The following is a 21,142-nucleotide window of genomic DNA, read 5'->3' as shown; positions in this document are numbered from 1 at the left end:
ATGAGAAATAAAATTACGACATAATTTTACATTTATTCTGATATTGCATTACACACAAACATTAAAAAGATAAATAAAATTCACATGATTAAATCCCGAAATATAGTCAAAACTCAATTTGAATGTTTCCTAAAATTTCACCATGCACGTAAACCAAACTTCCAAAGGCCTCCTCTACATAAGTGATATCTAATTCAATTTTTATCCGTTTTTCTTTTCAATTGATTAATTTACATATACTAAAGGCATAGTAAAACTGTTCAAAGAACATGGTGAATTAAATTATATCATTTAGAAAATACTTCTATTATTACTCAGAAAACATGGAACTAAAAAACTCCTTTACTAAGACATAATATTAAAAAGATTGTATATAATTAATTTCTTTAATTTTTTATTTGTTAAATTTATACCATCTTCTGAATTAGATATCACTTGCTTCAATGATCAGTAGTGGGAAAGCGAGAGATTGTTTTCCCACTCAATTAAAAACAAAAACCAAACAGCAGATATAAAAGGATTCAGACAAATTAAGCAAAATGTAAGTATCACAAGTATCAAATAATAAGGTCTCAATTGAAACCGAGTTTAGATGGGTTTGTATGCATCTTCGGACACGAAACTTTATTAAAATGCATATTTAAACCGTACGAGACTCGGGGAACTGATCAAACACATAAACTGGCAAATATGACATTTACGCACTCAATGAAGCTCCAGAGTTCCTCCTGCATTCTGCTAGCATATCCATGTAAAACTGGCACTTGCTAATGTCGTTTCCATAGCTGTTTAGGCACTGCAGTCAAATGTACACGAACAAAATCAACTAATGTAACGTTAACTCAACTACCAAATTCATGTACACACTGAATCAAAATTAGTTCTTAAAAGCAGAACTCGAAATAGCATATACACAAATTGAGTGCCCAGGGTCTGAAAAATAACATGATGACAACCATAAGGAATCACCAAAATAAGGACAAGAGTTCAAAAATGAATGGGATTTAAGTAAACTTTATCAATTGCATCATTCCAATAACAACAGTATTTTTTGTAGAAAATCATCAGCTATTTATGGCTAGAAGCAAAGAGAAAATGTAACAATGAAATTCTAATGTTCATATTGAACATCCTAATACCATTCATAAATGAGTTCAAATCACTTGCAACTTTTCGAAATATAGATTATAACAAACTTGTTCAAAAATATCTGGTAGTCTTTGATTATTTTACCAACAGTAGAAGATAAATGTTAACCTCCACATCCTTCTAAGCACATATATATTGGTATGCCTATCTATCATAAATGGCAAACGTGATTGTACAAAACTATATATTGGTACAACTAATGAAGTGTTAACTAGCATATTAATATACCAAAACATAATTCAACAATTAGGAATAAAAGCGAGGTAAACAACATACATCTTGGAATGCCTTTGTATGGACATTGCATGAATCGCTTCCAAACGTATTTGCAGTGGGTGCGGGTGCAGCAGCAGCAGCCTCACTGACAACTGTTTCATGTTGAATGGTACGAGGACCCATAACTGCATCCACAGCCCTGTGTGCTACTGCACTTCCAGTGCCAAAGGCCATGCCTGAAAAATTAATAGACAGAGGAATCAAAACCAGATAACGTGGGATTTAATATTTGATAGGATTACTAGGTAAATAACCTTCGGCTTCTTCACATACCTTGGGCAATGGTTGAGCCAATGCCACTAAGCATACCACCACCACTCTGAGCAGGGGCTGGAGGAGGAGCATTGTGAACTGAATCATGACATCATTGCATTGTATATTAGAGAAAAAAAGTGTGTACAATTTCTAGTTGGAAGACTAAAATTGATAAATCATCAATTCATAGTATTCATACAAACCTGGCTGAGGTGAGCGAGCTGGTGCTGCACGAGGTGCAGGACGGGCAGATCTTCCTAAATTAAGAAATGAAAAAATAAAGTCATAAGAATTCAATATTACCATGCAGAATAAAGAAGGCCCAACCATTAGTTCACCAAAAATAAACATATTACCATATGATCCATGTTACAAAAAACTAGTTCAGCATACAAAACTCTAAATAAAATATCTATCTTGAATCAAAATATTTCAGTATGAACTCAAGTGGCTCTCATTATTAATTTCCTATTTTTACTTTCCTTCTAAACCGCACAATATCTCACGATTTTTCATGAATTTGAATAGGTGACAACTTGACAAGTATTTTGCAGAAACTGATCCAATCAAGAAACCTTTGAAACAGAATCCAAAATCAAATGTGTAGGTTAGTTCAGGCTAATCCTATTAGATCTCAAAAGCTATAATGCATCACCCGTTTAAGTCCAAACACATGTATTAGCCAATAACCATATAAAGTATATTAAATAAACAAAAGTCCCAATTCAACCATTGCAGAGAAAGATAGTTAAAACAGTGAAGGTCTAAGGTTCACCCACTGTAACTTCTAAAACAAAACTCTCATCACTATATGGTTGATGCATCTATCCATTATCAAGAGATATTATGCCCAGGTCCGTTTGCAATTACTACCTCAGCCGAAATCTATAACAGATGCGATTTCCACACTCAGCAACCACAATCTTTGTTTGGCTGCCTTTCCCTCGAGTATGTATTGCCAGAATCATAACTATGTCTAAACTCATGCCATTTCAGGCAAACCAACATGCAACTACAGCAACAAAATGATATACATCATAAATAGTTGTTGATCTTTGATATTTAAAAACCAGTTGGTTACACAGTGGCTGTAAGTATTCGTACACTTTCAAATTGAGGTTCACCGTTATTTTCACCAAACACCCCTTATACAAGATAGTTGATCTTTTTAAGATATGCAGATATTGAATTGTAATAGAATTCGTTTGATTGATAAAAGAAATAAAAAATAAACAAATATCTAAGTTTACGGATAGTTGAATAGGGTTAGGTTAGCGTGTCACTAAAGCTTTCCAAGTCTAATATTTTGAGACCCATCACGACCCATAGCCTTCTGTGGCTCATAAATAGACCTAGACCACAATACGTACCAGACTAACACACAGCACATACCCTCGCGCAACAATAAGCACATACCAAAACTGACAGCAAACATCATCAGAAATTAAAAGAAACAAATATAATTATGAATAAAAAAGATTTGAGAAGCAAAAACAAATCCCAGAAACAGCATCAACAATTTCCCAAGATTTGGGAGAGAAGAAATATAAAATCAATTCACCTAATTTGGTTTCATCTAGCTGGTGCTAATGAATAAATTCATCTCAATTGATTTAATCTTGCTTGAGCCAATAAATTTAAAGGCCAAAATATGACTGATAAGGCAGTTTGTGAGTTAATAAACGAATAAGAGTTATAATATAAAAGTTGGTATTATCTCACCAAAGCCGGTTCCTGTTCCTGCCTATTGAGGTTTCATCTAATAATTCTCATCATTGCTACAGAGAGAAGAAGATTAAAGCCGAGAAAGATAAACAAATTTCAGAAGGATTTCTAATCAGGTCTCCTCGGAGACTTAATTTTTCTGGCTTCTACCAAGATCTCAATGCTTATTATTGTTATCTAAGTTGGAAAGCCAACAACTACAAAAATAATCATAAATAATAGGGAAAACAAGATTCGTGAATCAAACTATTAACACAACTAACTCGGAAACAAAAAAGTTGATAAAAAGGAAAAAAAAATAACAGGAACCGTGAGAAATTTATGACAATCCCAACAGGAGGAAAATAAACCCTAGAAAGCATAAAAGGCGATAAAGATAACAGGTAGATGTCATGTCACAGAATTGAAAAAATTTAATAGAGTATTGGAATAGAAGATCTTACCACCGGAGCTACGGCGAGGCATGGTTGAAATTAGGGCAAAGAAAGTTTCAAAGAGATTGGAAAATAAGGAACGAAAAACAGAGGTTTGCAAGCCAAATACAGTTTGAGGCGTGAATGACCTATTTAAACCCTAAAATCCTTTGAAATAGTCTGTGGAAACGTGTCGCCTTTACATTGGCTGTCAACTTGCCCTGTTGGAACAATCTAGAATTGTTTGAACAGTTCAGAATGGAAAGACAGAGTAAATAAATTAAAATTACCGTATTTATAACTAAAATTATGACATATACTTTTACATGTATTTTTTTATTGCATTACACTACACACATACATTAAAAAAAAACATCGTTGTCTGAAACGCAAGAAAAAAACCGTATCACATGTACCCTTTACTCGATATATAATCTTATCAAACACTCTATTCCTTTTCTCGCCACATCCACATGAATTTTAGATTGAAAAGTTTTAATAAGTTTTATTTCATCTCAATATGTCAATCAAATAATAGAGAATCGACATCGTGCGTAGATAGATAAAACAGAAAATAATATAAATATAGTTATTACTAATATAAATATAGTTATGCTTCGTTATCATAAATGTTTTTATTCTATAATCAAATATAATATTTGTCACATTTTATATATTTTTTCTATTTTTTTATTTCTCACTGTTTTTCCATTTTATTTAGTTGAACTTGATCTAGATTCAAATGTCAATTCAGGTCAAATTGAAAATACCATATTTGCAGTGCTGCAGTCAATTTATTTTTAATATTTCTTCAAATCGGACTGTAGTTTGCTTGTGTTTACCCCAAGTTTATAGTCCTAAAATAATCCACTTTTAATTTATAATTCAGAAAAGTGTGATCTTTATATTTAACTTTCATTTCAGTTAAGAATAGACAAGACATGGATCTATATATTTCCATAGATGGGAAATAAAAAACGAGATAAATTTCATTTTATGGTTTAAAGTAAAAAATTAAATATACGAAAAATGATATCTTTTTTGAAGAAAATAATAGGAAAAATTATAGGGAGGGCAACCTCATCTTCATCGCCCACAACAACAATACCTTCGCCGCCATATGTTTATAACACGTAATGGAAAAAAAAAACACGCAATCCACGGAATATGCACAGGTCATTCCTTTTACCTTAAGATGGGATGCAACATTAACCAAGGAGAAACTTTCTAAAAAACTATTATTAAGAAATATAGCACATGTCCACAGTAAAAAGAATAACTTGTCTAAAGCCATTGCAAAAACAACTATAAAAACAGGAGTTAAGAAAATCACCATTGCCATCTATTTCTAGCTTGTTATATGGTCAATCTGCTAGTGAACAAAAATAAAAAAATTGCATCATCCTAGAAAATTGCTACGTAGAAAACTAATCTACTCCAGCAGAACCTTCTTTTTGCATGGCTCCAGCAGGAACTTTTTCTTACACAGCTCCAGCAGGAAAGTTCCAAACCTCAAAAGAATCAGCCATGGGATCAAAACCTGATGTGTATGGCCCTCCATTTCCATTAGTTTCCATATTAGCATGCAATGGTGATTGGAGTTCCCCAGAATGTGAAGACCTTTCAGACTTATTGTTGTTGGGAGAAGCTTCGTAATAGTCTCCCGAACTGCCAGTAGAATAAAGAGATGATGTTGGCAATCCACGAGTTTTAGGTAAGCTAGTAGCAGTTTCAGGCAAACTGTATCCCCTTTCAACTGTTTCAGCTTCAAGAGGAAGTTCGTCTAAGTCCTGTTGAAAAGGAACAGTATAATCAGAGACCAAAACCATATTTGTAACCAATGAGATAAGCTCAAGGATTTCAAGATAAAATAAACAAATTATCAATAATATATATATATATATATATATATATATATATATATATATATATATATATATATATATATATATATATATATATATACACACACACACACACATCTGAATGTCATGAGACGAAACTGATTCTGCTGCAATGATAGATCAAATGCATGCATGGAGCCAGCATCGTGTTACAACCCTAGCGAATGTCAAGCTTAATTATTCACAGAAAATCAAGGTTTCAAAGAGAAACTCTAACAAAAAGCCAAACACGTTTTTCCAGGTTAAAAACAAATATTAATAGCCAGTTACTAGGATCAAAGAGAACCAATTATTTCCCATTGCAAATAAATAAATGTCAAGACTTCCTACTAGAGTACAGAACGACACACAATGGATCTGACCCCTCCCTGGACCCCACACATAAAGTGAGTTTTCATAACCCAAGGCTGCCATTTTATTTTTATTACACCAATAATGTGAGCACCCTCAAACATTTCCACAGGAAATCACGCAGAAAAGTCTTTAAAAGAGAACCAAGCTTTGTCATATAAATTAATACAGAACTTCAATTAGATAATCCTGATTAAAGCATTATAGGCACTCACTTTAAAAGCCTGTTGATAAGCTCGGAGAAGTTCTCGACAGTGTTTTCTTTTCTTGGCTAACTCATCAGGTTCCTGCAACATCTCTTCAAACATATCCTCCCTGGTTTAAATGTAACATCAGACAATATATATAAATTCCAGAATAAATATGAATTAGTAGGCTATAACCACTATACAATACCTGTATAGTTTTTGAATAAAGACATTGTGCAGTTCTCTCTTTGTGTTGTTTACCTAGGTAAGAAAAGCTTGAAATATTCAAATTATACAGAATACAGTAAGATAATGTGTTAGGGAGTTAATTGTATATAGGAGGAGGGGTAAAGTCACAGAGCCTAACTGCCAAGGCAGTTAGGAATAGTTTCTGTTAATACTGTTAGTAAGTGATATAAAAGGGGGGATTAGTGGTTGGTTAAGGGGGTCTTTTTGGAGTGTTATTGTTTGGCGGGAACTCTTGTAGTTCTTTGGAGGGAGGTTAAGCTCTCGGGTTACGTTGTATCACCATTCTTGTTGATTCGTTTCATTCTTTTCAATAAAAGGAGGCTGTATAATTCAGATAAATTGCCTTTGTGTGTATTCGAGTGTTTTTCCATAGGTTCTTGATCCCAAGAACCTATCATTTGGTCCGACCTGCCGGATCCGATAGGAGGAGAACCAGTGATGGGTAGCGAGACGGAGGGAAGACTGGATAACTTGGAGATCACAATGGAGGGAATTAAAGAGGAGACCGCGGCAATCAGACGCGATTTGCAACAAATGATGAGGTTGATGAGTGGGGGTGCAAACCATCAAGGGGGTGGTTCTGAGGGAAGCAGCAGTTCAGTGAATGATAATCAGGGGAGAGGCGATACTGGGGGAATATCGCACAACTGGAGGAAGAAAGTGGAATTGCCATCCTTTGAAGGCGGAGACCCATACATCTGGATTAATCGAGCCGAAAGGTTTTTCGAAATCCAGAAAGTGGCTGAGGAGGACAAAGTGGAACTCGCTTACATTAGCATGGAGGGGAGCGCGAGTTATTGGTTCAAGTATTGGCGGGAGAAAGCCAAGAACCGGACATGGATGGGTTTGAAGACGGGGTTGATTAATCGCTTCGGGGGTGGGTCCAGGGGGACGGTCTACGAACAAATGGCCACTATGAGACAGGAGGGAACGCTTGAAGAGTTTGTTAGGAGTTTCGAGATGTTACTGGGTCAGACCCAGGGCCTGTCAGAGGAGTTGATTCTGGGTTTCTTCTTGGCGGGGTTGCGGGAAGACATTAAGGGCCAAGTCAGAATCCAGGGTCCCCCAGATTTGATGGTTGCGATTAGGGTGGCGAGAGACGTGGAGAGCGCCATAAACCGTGGAGGCGGAGGAGCGTGGAATGGGATCAAGGTGACTCAAGCGGGTACTCGAACCTCGGCGTCAATCGTAAGGGCTGAGGGAGATCGCAGTTTTGCGACAAGGATCGGCGGGACAGACGGAGTGGGCCCGGCCAGAAGAGACGGTTCGGCAGTGGCGAATAGCACCAACGCGAAGGGTAATAACACGACCGGAGGAGAAAACAAGAATCGGATGGTTAGAAACTTGCCCTACCCAGAGTTTCTAAAGAGGCGGGAAGAAGGGAGATGTTTCCGATGCGGAGGTCCGTTTGCACCGGGTCACCGATGTGCGGAAAGGGGGTTACGAGTACTGTTACTCGCGGAAGATGAGGAAGGGGAGTTGGAGGAAAGCGCTAACCTGGAGGTGAAACCCATGGAGCTCTCAGCATGTTCGGCGGAGGGTCTCACACCTCCCAAGACCATGAAGTTGACCGGGCTGATAGGAGGAAGACGCGTGGTAGTCTTGATTGATAGCGGAGCCAGCCATAACTTCATTAGCAGAAAACTGGTGGAGGAACTGGGACTTCCGATGGTAGAAACACCCTCCTACGCCGTGAGTCTGGGTGACGGGTGTAAGAGATGGACGAGCGGAAGGTGTGAGAAGGTGGAATTGAAGCTGGGAGAGGTGACGGTGGAGGAAGCCATGCATGTGTTTGAACTAGGAGGAGTCGATTTGATATTGGGTATTGCGTGGTTGGCAAAATTGGGGGAAGTGGTTGTTAACTGGAGGGAGATGTCCATGCAATATGTAGTGGATGGCGAGAAGATGACGATTATCGGCGATCCAGCCCTGGCTCGACAGCTGGTAGAGCCAGGCGCACTAGCAAAGATCACGGATGCTGAGTCATGGTTTTTGGTTTGGGAAATGTGCATAGTGGAACCCAGGGTAGACGGTGACGGGATGGCTGATTTGACGGGGCAGCAGCAGGCAGAAATCAGAGCAGTTCTGCATGCCCATTACAAGGTGTTTCAGGAGGAAGGTGGATTACCGCCTTCACGTGATGCGCAGCACCGAATAGTGCTTAAGGAGGGCACAAATCCTATAAACGTAAGACCTTATAGGTATCCTTTTTTCATGAAAGAAGAGCTGGAGAAACAGGTAGCGGATATGCTGCGAGCGGGCATCATTCGGCCGAGTCAGAGTCCGTTTTCCAGCCCGGTAATTTTGGTGAAAAAAAAAGATGGAAGCTGGAGATTCTGTGTAGACTACCGGGCATTGAACAAAGCCACTGTACCGGATAAGTTCCCTATTCCGGTAATTGAAGAACTATTGGATGAGCTTAAGGGTGCCAGGTTCTTCTCTAAGTTGGACCTAAAGGCGGGGTATCATCAGATACGGATGGGGGAAGAGGATATCCACAAGACGGCTTTCAGAACTCACCAGGGCTTGTTTGAATTTTTGGTGATGCCGTTCGGGTTAATGAATGCGCCAGCAACATTCCAAAGTGCCATGAACAGATTAATGGCGCCCTACTTGAGGAAATGGGTGCTCGTTTTTTTTGATGACATCTTGATATACAGCTCCTCGTGGGAAGAACATCTCCACCATTTAAATTTGGTGCTGCAGCTACTGGAACAGCATATTTGGGTGGCCAATCCAAAAAAATGTGAGTTTGGGAAACGGAGAATTCAATACTTGGGACATCAGATCTCGGAGCAAGGAGTAGAGATGGACCGAGATAAGGTGAAGGCAGTGCTGGAATGGGAAGAACCCCGAAATCTGAAAGCATTGAGGGGATTTCTGGGCCTAACGGGGTATTATAGGAGGTTTGTGCAAGGATATGGGGAGTTAGCGAGACCCCTCACGGAATTGTTGAAAAAGGGGAAGTTTGAGTGGTCGGAGAGAGCCAGGACAGCCATGGAAACTCTGAAGGCTGCAATGACGTCTGCACCGGTACTGACGTTGCCCGACTTTACACAAGAATTTCACGTGGAGTGTGATGCATCTGGGAGTGGTGTGGGAGCTGTGTTAATGCAAAATAAGAAGCCCATTGCTTTCTTTAGCAGGGCGCTGTCTGAGGGGTCGCGTACTAAATCCATATACGAGAAGGAGCTGATGGCGTTGGTCATGGCCATCCAACATTGGAGACCCTATCTTCTGGGGAGGAGGTTTGTGGTTTTTACTGATCAGCGCAGCCTCAAATATTTGCTGGAACAGAGAATAACAACGCACAGTCAACAAAATTGGATAGCCAAGTTGATGGGGTATGATTTTGAGATAGTTTATAAGTTGGGAAGCTCGAACAAGGTAGCAGATGCTTTATCCCGGCGAGAAGAAGGTGGTATGGAGGAGGGAGAACTACGAGCCATCTCCAGGCCTTATTGGCATGATTTCCAAGAGGTTTTGAAAGAAGTGGAAGAAGATGTGGCGCTTCGGAAGATAATGGAGGACCTTAAGGGGGATCCAACTAGCCACGACGCATATACGTTGGAGAATGACCGCCTTCACTATAAAGGAAGGTTGGTTTTGTCCGCTAAATCAAATTGGATTCCAAAGCTTCTAGCAGAGTTTCATGTGACGAGTACCGGGGGCCATTCTGGAGTGTTTCGCACCTACCGAAAAATTGCACAATCGTTATATTGGCCAGGGATGAAGAAAACAGTGACAGAGTTCGTCGCGGGTTATGTGATTTGTCAGCAGCATAAGTACTTAGCTGCTTCTCCTCAGGGTCTTTTGCAGCCATTACCAATTCCACAAGCTATTTGGGAAGAAATAAGCCTTGATTTCATTGTTAAGCTACCCAAGTCACACGGGTTTGACGCAATACTGGTGGTAGTTGACAGGCTGAGTAAGTATAGCCACTTTATTGCTTTGAAACATCCTTATTCGGCTCGCACGGTGGCAGAGAAGTTCATTCAAGAAATAGTAAGGTTACATGGGATCCCTATGTCAGTAGTCAGTGATCGGGACCCCCTGTTTTTAAGTGTATTTTGGAAAGAGCTCTTTAGGATGCAGGGTACTCAGCTCAGTATGAGCACCGCATATCATCCTGAGTCGGATGGCCAGACTGAAGTGGTGAACAGAATTTTGGAGGGATATTTGAGGTGTTTTTCCTCAGAGCAGCCGAGGAGTTGGAAGTTGATGCTTCCTTGGGCTGAGTACTGGTATAATACCAGTTATCAAAGTGCAGCCAGGTGTTCCCCTTTTGAAATAGTTTATGGCAGAGCACCTCCGGCTTTGAGTCGGTTTATTCCTGGGGAGACAGCGGTGGAGTCGGTTGTTCAAGATTTGATGACAAGGGATGAAGCTTTGAAACAGCTTAAAATGCATTTACGGCACGCACAAGAGGTGATGAGTAATCAGGCAAATAAAAAAAGGAAAGAATCAGACATTAAGATAGGCGATTGGGTCTATTTAAAGATTAGACCCCATAGACAATCATCCATGCCAACTCGCTTACATCCGAAGCTATCGGCAAGGTATTATGGACCATTTGAGGTATTACAGCAGATAGGGAAAGTTGCGTTTAGGTTGCAATTACCAGAGGCAGCCAGAATCCATCCCATATTCCACGTTTCCCAACTGAAGAAAGCTGTGGGGGAGAAGAAAGTGGAAAAAGAGCTTCCAGCTGAGTTACAAGCAGATGGACCAATGTTTAGACCAGCCAAGGTGCTGGACAGGAGAACTCGACAACTGGGAGCAGAGGACATACCACAAGTTTTGATAGAATGGCAAGAAGGGGGACAAGAGAGTGCCACATGGGAAGATGAGGTGACTATACAAGAGCAATACCCGGAGTTCAACCTTGGGGACAAGGTTGTTAGAGGAGAGGGGAGTAATGTTAGGGAGTTAATTGTATATAGGAGGAGGGGTAAAGTCACAGAGCCTAACTGCCAAGGCAGTTAGGAATAGTTTCTGTTAATACTGTTAGTAAGTGATATAAAAGGGGGGATTAGTGGTTGGTTAAAGGGGTCTTTTTGGAGTGTTATTGTTTGGCGGGAACTCTTGTAGTTCTTTGGAGGGAGGTTAAGCTCTCGGGTTACGTTGTATCACCATTCTTGTTGATTCGTTTCATTCTTTTCAATAAAAGGAGGCTGTATAATTCAGATAAATTGCCTTTGTGTGTATTCGAGTGTTTTTCCATAGGTTCTTGATCCCAAGAACCTATCATAATGAATGTTACCAGTTAGAATATAAGAAAAGTTTCAGTCTAACTAATATCATTTTTGTGTAAAATATTTGTAGAGCATATCTTAAATAATAACTTAGAAGCAGTTTTCATATTTCACATATTTCCTTCTTCGTTTCTTTATTTGATGAGTGTCAACACTCAACTTCGTGTAAATAACTAAATAAAATAAAATGAATTTATGCAAAAAAAAATGGGCATAAAATAACAAATTTAAAGATACTAAAAAATATAAAAATATTTTTTTAAAAATATATTAGGCTAAAAAGTATATAAAACTATATAAACTAACAAAAAAATAATAATTAAAATAGTTTTTATAAGGAAAGAAATAAATTGAAAACAGAAAAACTATGGAAAATAATTTTTATAAAATAAATCTGTATTTGATTTTCCTTTTTTGTTTTAACAATAAAAATAATTTATTATATGTTACCGTTACCCAACTACACCCTACCCTCACTCCCACAATCGACACTCTCTCCACATTTCTCTAAACATCATGCAGCCACTTAATCTTTCTGTTTTCTATCTCGTGAACTTATTAAAAGAGGGAGACATGCCCAAAGGGGGGGCTGAAGAAAAAGAGAACAATCACGCACTACTGTACCAAACACAAAACAAAGGCACCTGGAAAACGCTTTTTGGAGAGCAAAAGTTATCAAAAAGATAGTTCTAAAAAAAGGAGATTTTTTTTTCCATGCGGTAACCAGAAACAAACATAAAAGAGGAGCAACAAGAAGACTAAAAAAGAAGAGAAGAGAAGGAGAGAACGTGAGTAGGAACTGATTTGCCGGTAAAAGAGGTGCTTGAAGGTATGTCTTCCTTATTCCGGTTCTATCTAGTTTTTGTATGAAAAGATATGGTTTCATATATGAATTCAATGGCTTCCGTACTTATGCATGGGTTCAAATTAAACGCGTTCATCTTCACCCTGCAATAATATACATTTATTGTTGTTCTGTTTTAACGTAAAATAATCTAAACACACCCATGCGCATTCTCAATCCGCAAACACTACTGCAATGGATCTCGAAGCGACCAAGGGCTCCGGGCGGCAGCCGCCACAGTCTTTCGTAGACAAATTACCACTGCCGAGGAGCGTTCCACAAGGGCTGCGGGATTTCGTTCCTCATCGTCAAGCTCACGCCCCATGCATCACAAAGCACCCCAGATCAGAAAAATACCTCGCTATTCGATGCAGGAAGCTCCGGTACCATGGCCAAATCTTTCGTTTCAATCAAATTTTGGGTCTCATTCCCATTGACAGCGGCCTCACGCTTTTCGTTTAGCTTGCAAGGGTGCACGCAATGGCCATTGGCGGGGTTCTATTCCCTTTCTTCTTATCTCCTTAAGCATGGAGAGTAATAGGCACTACTCAGGTTCTAGAATGTGTGATCAATTGATGGACTTTTTATAGTAATCATTCATTTATTATCTGTCTTTCTTCATATTTTCATTTTATTATTATGTTGAGTTTCATACTTGTTTGATAATAAAAAAATATAGTAATAATTTATACTAGTTATCATAGTTTCGGACTTAATAATAAAAAACCTTTTTCGTAATGATTTCCATTAATTATCAAGTTAGATCTCAAACTTAATTAAAATTGTTTATAACAATTATCATATAGAACCATCTAAACTCTCAGACATTGTCATGTGTTACATTTTTAGTTCGCTATCTTTTTGGTGTGATTAATTGTAGTGAGCTTAGAGGCTTAGTAAGCTCTAAATTGAGGGGGATTACAAAAAATCTAGAAAATATCTCGTAATATCATTATCATTAGGTAGTGAGAGAACATCCAAAAACAAGGAGCTTTTGTGAAACAAACCACGATGGAGGCTTGACACTCATCTATACCCAAAAACTTGAAGTAGCGGAGACAACATGACATTTTCTGCTTATGTGGTCCTAACTAATCTGAAACTTCATCAATCACTTCAATTTCCATTCATTTTGATATCACTTCTAAACATGCAAAAGAAAAACCTGTGACCTGTGAGCATTAGACAAAATAACTAGCGGGTTCTAAAACTATTTGTCATACTCACTCTATTTCCAATAATAGAGAAGACATCAGATCTATGTATAATTTCATTTGGTCAGATTACAGAGCAGATCAGGAAATGGAAATAAATATTTTTGCAACCACACAAATGCCATTCAATACGAAAATTGAAAGCAGATTACTTCTCTTGCATTCATCATGTGCAACATCTAATTAAAAAACAAATTTCCAAAGCCTAGAAAAAGAATATAACGTACCAGGAAGTGCATAATTGCTTTGGGGACAAGATCTTCAACATTCTTTCTGACAATCTCATAGTATGATTTCAATAGCAACTTTGTTACTGTGATTTCAACGGTTTCTGTATCTGAATTGCTCTCCAATGGCCTTAAGACGTGAGGGGGCTACAAAAACCAAAATACATCAATATATATATATATATATATATATATATATATATATATATATATATATATATATATATATGCATATACACACACACAAACAGTACATATTGAAGCAGCTAACAAAGGTGTCAACCATACCTCTCTCAAATGAATCATAGAAAATGACTGTTCATTATGGACTGGTTCAGTGTGTGGTTTACTAGCAGTATTTTCCTTCATGGACACACGATTATCACCTCCACTAAAAATGGATGAAATCCCCCAGCTAGATCCACTAATACTTCCTGGGATACAATATCATGCATTATATAATTTATATTGTATAATACAGATGACGAGGGTTGATAATGCACATAATAAAATACAAGCCTCAACAATCTCAAACAATTTACCAGATGTCACAACTTTCTCAACATCCGATGCAACACGAACACCCTGGTTTTTTCAAAAAAAAAAAGAACTCCTTATAATGATTGAAAAGAACAGAATACGATAATAATCTAATATACATGTATTCGGAAAAGTCTAGTCAACTAAAAAGGATAAAATTACATAAATACCTTATCAGCCGCTACTCCATTTGCATGTCTTGCAAAAATAGATAGAGTCTTCCCACTTTTATCAGAGGCTGGTCCCTTCTCGGATTCCAGCCCATCCTACTTGAAATTAAGAAGAGAATATTAAAACAAAAGATAGAAAAGCATTCACATCTAGCATGAAAAATGGAGCATATAATTGGATGAGAGGACATAATATGTACACCTTCGCGCTAGAAACTGGTAAAGCAACTCTAGAAGACCTGGTCTGTTGCACTGCAGCTTCGATAGCCTTGCTTCCACCAATAAAACTTGGGTGGGAAGTATTTATGTAGTCCATCTGTAAATTGTAGCTTGAATGAGAAGTCATGAACATGGAATTGAAGTTTCATCAGATCGATTGACGTCACCCTTGACATTAATGAACAAAGTCTTGGTATGATCATAAAATATATTATATAAATATAATAATGTTCAAAAAATATATAGTATAAGCATAGTTGGGATGACAATTAGCATAGTGAGTGATGCATTGCCACAGCAAATATATATATATATATATATATATATATATATATATATATATATATATATATATATATATATATATATATATATATATATATATATATATGTGTGTGTGTGTGTGTGTGTGTGTACATAAGTTAATAAATTAATCCATATATTTTAAAACAATTTATGTATTTTATACAACTAAACAATGTCTCATAGAATAAAAGTATAAATCTCTTAAATTTAATATTACTGGGTGAAAAGTATATTTCTTTTGTATTTGTATATTTTAAAGATAATTAAATCCTGCAGTCCTTTGCTTTCAAAATTTTCTTTAATTTTATATTTTAAAAATTTAACCTTTAATCTTCAGAATTTTATTTTTGTTTAACATGCTAGCAATTAAATAAAATAAGAAATTAAATGTCACTTTATTCAAAGAACAAGGAAGATGAATTTAAAAACTTGAGAGATAATATAATTTAGTAAGTTCACAAGAGAAGCAAAATTTTCCCATAAATTTAAGGAAGAGTTCCAATATTAGATTCAATGTAATTTAGTATCAACAAGTTAGCAAATAACATAATATAACAGCAGCGTGGCACAGTGCTGCCACAAGGCTTGAAATGTGGAGAATATTTTGTCATGGTAGTTGCAACCATAATGTGTCACTATCTTTCAGAAGTAAAAGCCCCATTTTTATGCTCCCCTCTTAGAAAAATGGACTTTAAGTCTGACACAAGCTCAACCAATTTATAAAGTGAGATTTAGGATCTTCACCACACCCCTCACACCAAGGCCTAGGCATCTGAAGCGTGGAACTATATAATTTTTAGTGGTCCAACAATTACCCAATAGCAAGTGGCACAATAAACTCAACAAATCTCATTAGGATAATTTTTGATACCATCTTAGAAAGTAGCTATTAAGTTTAATTCAATCTCATAAAATCATTTTTTAATGTAAGGTTTGCATGCATATATATTATAATATTATAATTTGATCATATATCTAATTGATGTTAGATCTTTAACATTCCCCCTCATCCAAAAAAAAAAAAACTGAGCTATCTAGCCTAATAATATTTTGGATGTTTTGTGATTTGACCTCTTTTTACACCAAAAAAATACATAAAGTTTGTCTTAAAACAACTTAAAGTTTGATGACCTCTGTTTGGATTAAAAATAGTAAGTATAACCTCTATTTCATTTGCAACTACAGACCCAAAATATGGTCAACTCAATATACTTTTACAATCTCACTACTTCTAAGTGTTCAGGCATCTTTGTTCCATGTTCTGCCTTTCATCCTTCAGTCTCTTTACATTAGGCATCATAAGATTCATAGCTCACACGGGTCTGTTCTTTTTTATGTGTTTTGAGTGGTGTTCTTTTCAAAATTCCCTAATTCGTATGTCTTTATTCTTTTATCCAACTCCCTTACCTTGGTCTCTTTTCACATAATTGATGTGTTTGGTTTTATCTATTAATTCCTTCATTATTTTTGGGTCATTCTCATGTTCTTATTTCTCTTAAAAGTATTGGTCACGTATCTGTAATATTTACTATAGTGGTCATCCTTCTTGCTATCCAACTAAAGCATTTTGGGAGACAGCCACTCCACAGTGGCCAGGTAGATAACTATGGCCTATATAATTATTTTTGTAGGATTTCTATTGTGCAAGCAAGTTTAGACTCCATAATCTTAGCAGCCAACTACATTTTTCAGCATCTTAAAATAATTGCAATAGACCAAGTACACATTAATACATAAAAAATTATCAAATAAATCAGATTTACGTGTACCTCCATTTCTATGACGTGTGTTATCATAGTCTCAGAAGGTTCTAGGCCTTCTCGTAAAAAGCTCCCAATAACTTCATCCATGCCCTTTCTCAAGAAAGGGAACCGCTGTAATTCAGTTGCCAAGCAGCGATGGCTGATCTGAAGAGAAGAGATTTTAATTTAGATATGTCTGAACCATATTGAAACAACGAAGCAGAATAGCAAGAGATAAAACCTTACCTTCACTAACTCGTCATATATGAACCTAGCACACTGAAGACTTGGATCCAATAGACGAGATATCTGCCTTCTCACAAGGACTTCAAATGGGACCTAATTACATGGAAATAATAGATGAAGTTTTTTTCAGTTGGCCAAAAAAATTACACATTTGATAGGATAAGAATGTGGGTTCAACTAAGAAAATATCAGAATTGTGTTTCCGTAAGAGGGTGACAAGACCTACCTCTGGAACAAACAATGCAGATTTAGGTCCAGTTGCATTCTGTATGGCTGTGCGAATATCTTCATCAGTCAAACCTTCACATGGATCCACCTCCTGTAAGGTATCATTTAATTGCATTATAAGACAGGAGCTAGCTCTGAAGAAATGGCTGGAGCCACATAGGTGGTTCCATGGATTCAAAGAGTAAAACATATACTTTGCCTGTGCCTAAAAAATTTACATATATAAATGTTCTCATGTAAAATTAATTATATTTTTTCACTTACTTGAAATAATTAATTAGATTTCAATTTATATAATTTATAGTTTGCTTAGATGGAATTAGATCATTAAAATAATATAAAAATGAAGATTTCGTTCAACATTATGCAGTGATCATGTGGAGCCAAACAAAACATTTTGCTTTTAAAAACTATTCCTTCAATCAAATGAGATTTGCTATTTATCAATATTATTTATAATTATAATTTTAAGAAACTTTAAATAAAACGGGGTATATAGAAAAGAAAGGCTATTATATATGTATACCTCTAAGCTTCTCACAAAGATAGATTGAAAAATGTAATGAATTCGTGCACCACCAAAGAGCTCAGATGTAGACATCTTCTCGTTCTTTCCCTCTACCATGGAGGAGAATGCTATTTTCAATAAGAAAAAATACAAGATGGCATGATCAAATTTGGAAGGTAGTTATAAGTGGAAACCAATGAGCATAAGAAATGGAACTAATTAACAGATGTAAAAGTTGACAAAATAAGAAACCAGATGCAAGGGATAGTTAAGTACCATCACAGTATTTTGCAAGAATATTAAGGAGAAGAGCACCCTGTCCAGCCTATAGGAGATCATTCATGGATAAAAAATTAGGTAAATGGCCAGGATGAGTAGAAGCCAATCACTTTTTATTACAAAAAGTTATACACTATATTTTAATTTGGTAAGTCATAGGGACACATGCCTTCGACTCTGTGATTTCTCCATAGCTTGCATGTTCCTTCACAAGAGTGACTAGGGAAGCGCTCATACGTGCTCTCAGCCCTGGTAATAATGCCTTGATATGTTGCGCAAGAATCTGCAGGAGAATGATAAGCAAATAGCATAAGACATGCTTAAGTTCAAGAACTGGAACCCTATAAGAATTCACAATAATTAAAACTTCCAGCGAGGAATTAGAACTTTTAAATAAGCCAGCATTTGATTCAAGTAAAAGTAATATTAAAAGCTAATTTTTGTTTTCAACATTGCAAATTCTTTACCTTGTTCAATTTCTTTGCCAATTGAGGGACACCACAACTATCTGTCAATCCACTGTATATCTTGAATAGCATAAGTTAAATCAGTATATATAGACGTGACATGTTGAATACTATAAATCAAAGGTAATTCCTTACAGGACGACTGCGGAAAAACTTTTCTTCAGCAACAAGAGCATCCTTTATACTTCGGTTCATTAAAATGTCCTTTTAGAGACGAAAACAAAGAACTAAATTTCAGCCTTGCATGTCAAACAACTGGCCAGTCAACAAATTCACAAGCGCATATTCATCAGCAATGTCTTGGGAGCACAACATCATTACCTCTTGACATCGATTCACAACACCTACATAACCAAGTCGGAGGGGAATAACTTTTCCTAGCAACAGATTTCGCGCATCAGTACCTCTGTCCATGATATCCAACTAGAATCCAACCAACAAAACACACCCAAAGTCGTCAGTACTCAGAAACACCACAACAAAATTCACAACCTCATTCATACGTGATACATACCTTCGTGATGACACCAATTGTCCTGTTCCCTGCAATAAAAGAAAGGCAAACGAAAAAATTTCCAATCACCACCAACAACCAAAGGGACACAAAAATGATCATCACTTTAGGCTCAAGGAACAAAAAGGCCACCATCAGGATCGGCAATCGCCGCCATCTGAAGAGCATCTGAATTAGCCAAATCGGAATTCGCCGGCGTAACCGCGAGAATAAGACAGGTTGGAGTTTTTATATAAGACATGATCATGGTTCTAATTCGAGCCTCAATATCCGAAGGCTGGTCACCGACGGGAACCTTAGTGAGGCCAGGGAGATCCACGAGCGTGATGTCTAGAACATTCGGCGAAAAAATCTTCAAACGAATTTGTTTATCAGAGACACCTTTGTTCCCTCCAGCTTCCCTATCAGTTTCAACCTACTCAAGAAAGGGAAAAAAAAAGTACACACACAAATAAAACAATGATACTTGAGTGATACATTCCAGAAAAATCAAATTCGAATACAATTGGAATTCGAAGTGAACCTGAATTTCGGAGCGAATTTGGGAGAAATTGTGGAACTTGCGGCCAGGCAAGTGGAGGAACTCGCCAAACTCATCCTGAGAGGGTTTGATTTGGACGAGTTGGAGAACGAGGGGGCGGCGCGTGCAGATGTCATTGCCGCGTGGGAGGAAGTCGCGGCCGACGAGGGCTTCGAGGACACTGGACTTGCCGCTGCTTTGGCTGCCGACAACGGCCACCTGAGGGAGGTCGATGGAGGAGTGGCTCCCTACGCGGCTGAAGATGTCCTGGAGCCGGTTCACCAGCGAGATCACCGACGAACCCAGAGGAGCGGCGGCAGCGCCTACCGCCATCGCCAGATAGGTTTCCGATATTGGAATACTGATCAATGAACAAACTAACCGTATTCGTGAGAGGGAAGCAATGAGTTGTGAACGGTGTTTGAATATGAGAGGGGATTTTCTTGCGAATCAAGGTGGCGCCTGGGAAATCATAAGTTTATAATTCCCAATTCATAATATAATAATATTATGTGGATTTGGTATCCACAATTTCTTCAAATTGTACACTTTAACTAACCATTTATTTAATTTAACCATTTTTTATTTAATTGTTAAATTAAATTTAAGTGTTTTTATTTAACTATTAGGTTACTTTATTTGATACATTGTCCTTTTGAAGTCTAACATTTCATCACGATTTTATTCTTAAAAAATATTAGTAAAAAAAGAAGAAAGTATTTAAATTTTCTTTAGTTTCAACTTTTAAGTGATGTAAGACTATTGAGTATATTAGAACAAGCTTCCAAGTTAAGCATAAGGAAAGTTTTTGTATGCTAAAATGAAGGATAAAATTGAAGAGTTTATCTAAGCAGAACATTTTAAACGTTGTTTGGAGAAATAAGGGTAGAAGTTCTCAAAATGAACCAAGATGATTCGATACAGAAGAGATGGTCATTGGGACCACCACTAAGATGATAGGACCAGGCAAACGCCGATAATATAAGAGGAAAGACGTAAAACCAAGACTATCGCTGAGAGGGGAAATCAATACATTCTTTAGATGATTCATGAGAGGAAGATCTTTGGCTTCAACTTGGAAAAGGCACATAAGGGCAATACAATTGGTTAACATCGTCAACGGGTCATCCACAAAGGTTGTCTCCTATTTCCTTCACCAATGTAGACTTCAAGGCCATATATTTGAAGCAAGATGGCCTCATGGTTATAACGGTTGAAATCGAGAACTTCATAGTCAAGAAAACATTGGTTAACCAAGAAAGTTCAGTTGACATCTTATATTGTAAGACATTTAAGAAGTTGGGTCCATTGTTGGTTTTTATTTTTTATAACAAGTGAAGATACCACCAGTTT

General features: G+C 37.2%; 2 protein-coding genes across 6 annotated transcripts; both read right to left on the bottom strand.

Moving 5' to 3' along the window:
• Positions 1 to 530: 530 nt before the first annotated feature.
• On the bottom strand, positions 531 to 4,004 carry LOC108320283 (uncharacterized). Its single transcript, XM_017551666.2, has 5 exons — positions 3,849 to 4,004; positions 1,884 to 1,937; positions 1,699 to 1,776; positions 1,426 to 1,601; positions 531 to 796 (listed from the first exon to the last, which is right to left on the bottom strand). Exons 1-5 carry the CDS (start codon positions 3,868 to 3,870, stop codon positions 698 to 700), a joined length of 429 nt encoding a protein of 142 aa, XP_017407155.1. The 5' UTR covers positions 3,871 to 4,004; the 3' UTR covers positions 531 to 697.
• Positions 4,005 to 4,986: 982 nt separating this feature from the next.
• LOC108326608 (dynamin-related protein 3A) lies at positions 4,987 to 20,262 on the bottom strand. 5 transcript variants are annotated; one of them, XM_052874764.1, is made up of 20 exons: positions 19,793 to 20,260; positions 19,402 to 19,684; positions 19,270 to 19,298; positions 19,077 to 19,178; positions 18,891 to 18,959; positions 18,756 to 18,815; positions 18,458 to 18,571; positions 18,286 to 18,334; positions 18,028 to 18,137; positions 17,500 to 17,592; positions 17,274 to 17,366; positions 17,055 to 17,192; positions 14,963 to 15,076; positions 14,761 to 14,856; positions 14,593 to 14,635; positions 14,339 to 14,484; positions 14,051 to 14,197; positions 6,470 to 6,522; positions 6,289 to 6,388; positions 4,987 to 5,608 (listed from the first exon to the last, which is right to left on the bottom strand). In XM_052874764.1, the coding sequence occupies exons 1-20, from the start codon at positions 20,120 to 20,122 to the stop codon at positions 5,300 to 5,302; spliced, it is 2,478 nt and encodes an 825-aa protein (XP_052730724.1). In that variant the 5' UTR covers positions 20,123 to 20,260; the 3' UTR covers positions 4,987 to 5,299. The 5 variants fall into 5 exon arrangements, 4 of the variants coding, with proteins under 4 accessions (XP_052730724.1, XP_052730730.1, XP_052730726.1 ...); XR_008247767.1 differs by lacking the exon at positions 6,470 to 6,522 and having other exon boundaries at positions 5,560 to 5,608; positions 19,793 to 20,262; XM_052874770.1 differs by lacking the exon at positions 4,987 to 5,608 and having other exon boundaries at positions 6,293 to 6,388; positions 6,470 to 6,536; positions 19,793 to 20,262.
• Positions 20,263 to 21,142: the final 880 nt, after the last annotated feature.

This window comes from Vigna angularis, chromosome 1, assembly GCF_016808095.1.
Source record: "Vigna angularis cultivar LongXiaoDou No.4 chromosome 1, ASM1680809v1, whole genome shotgun sequence".
NCBI lineage: Eukaryota > Viridiplantae > Streptophyta > Magnoliopsida > Fabales > Fabaceae > Vigna > Vigna angularis.
This window is presented reverse-complemented; position numbering and strand designations above follow the sequence as displayed.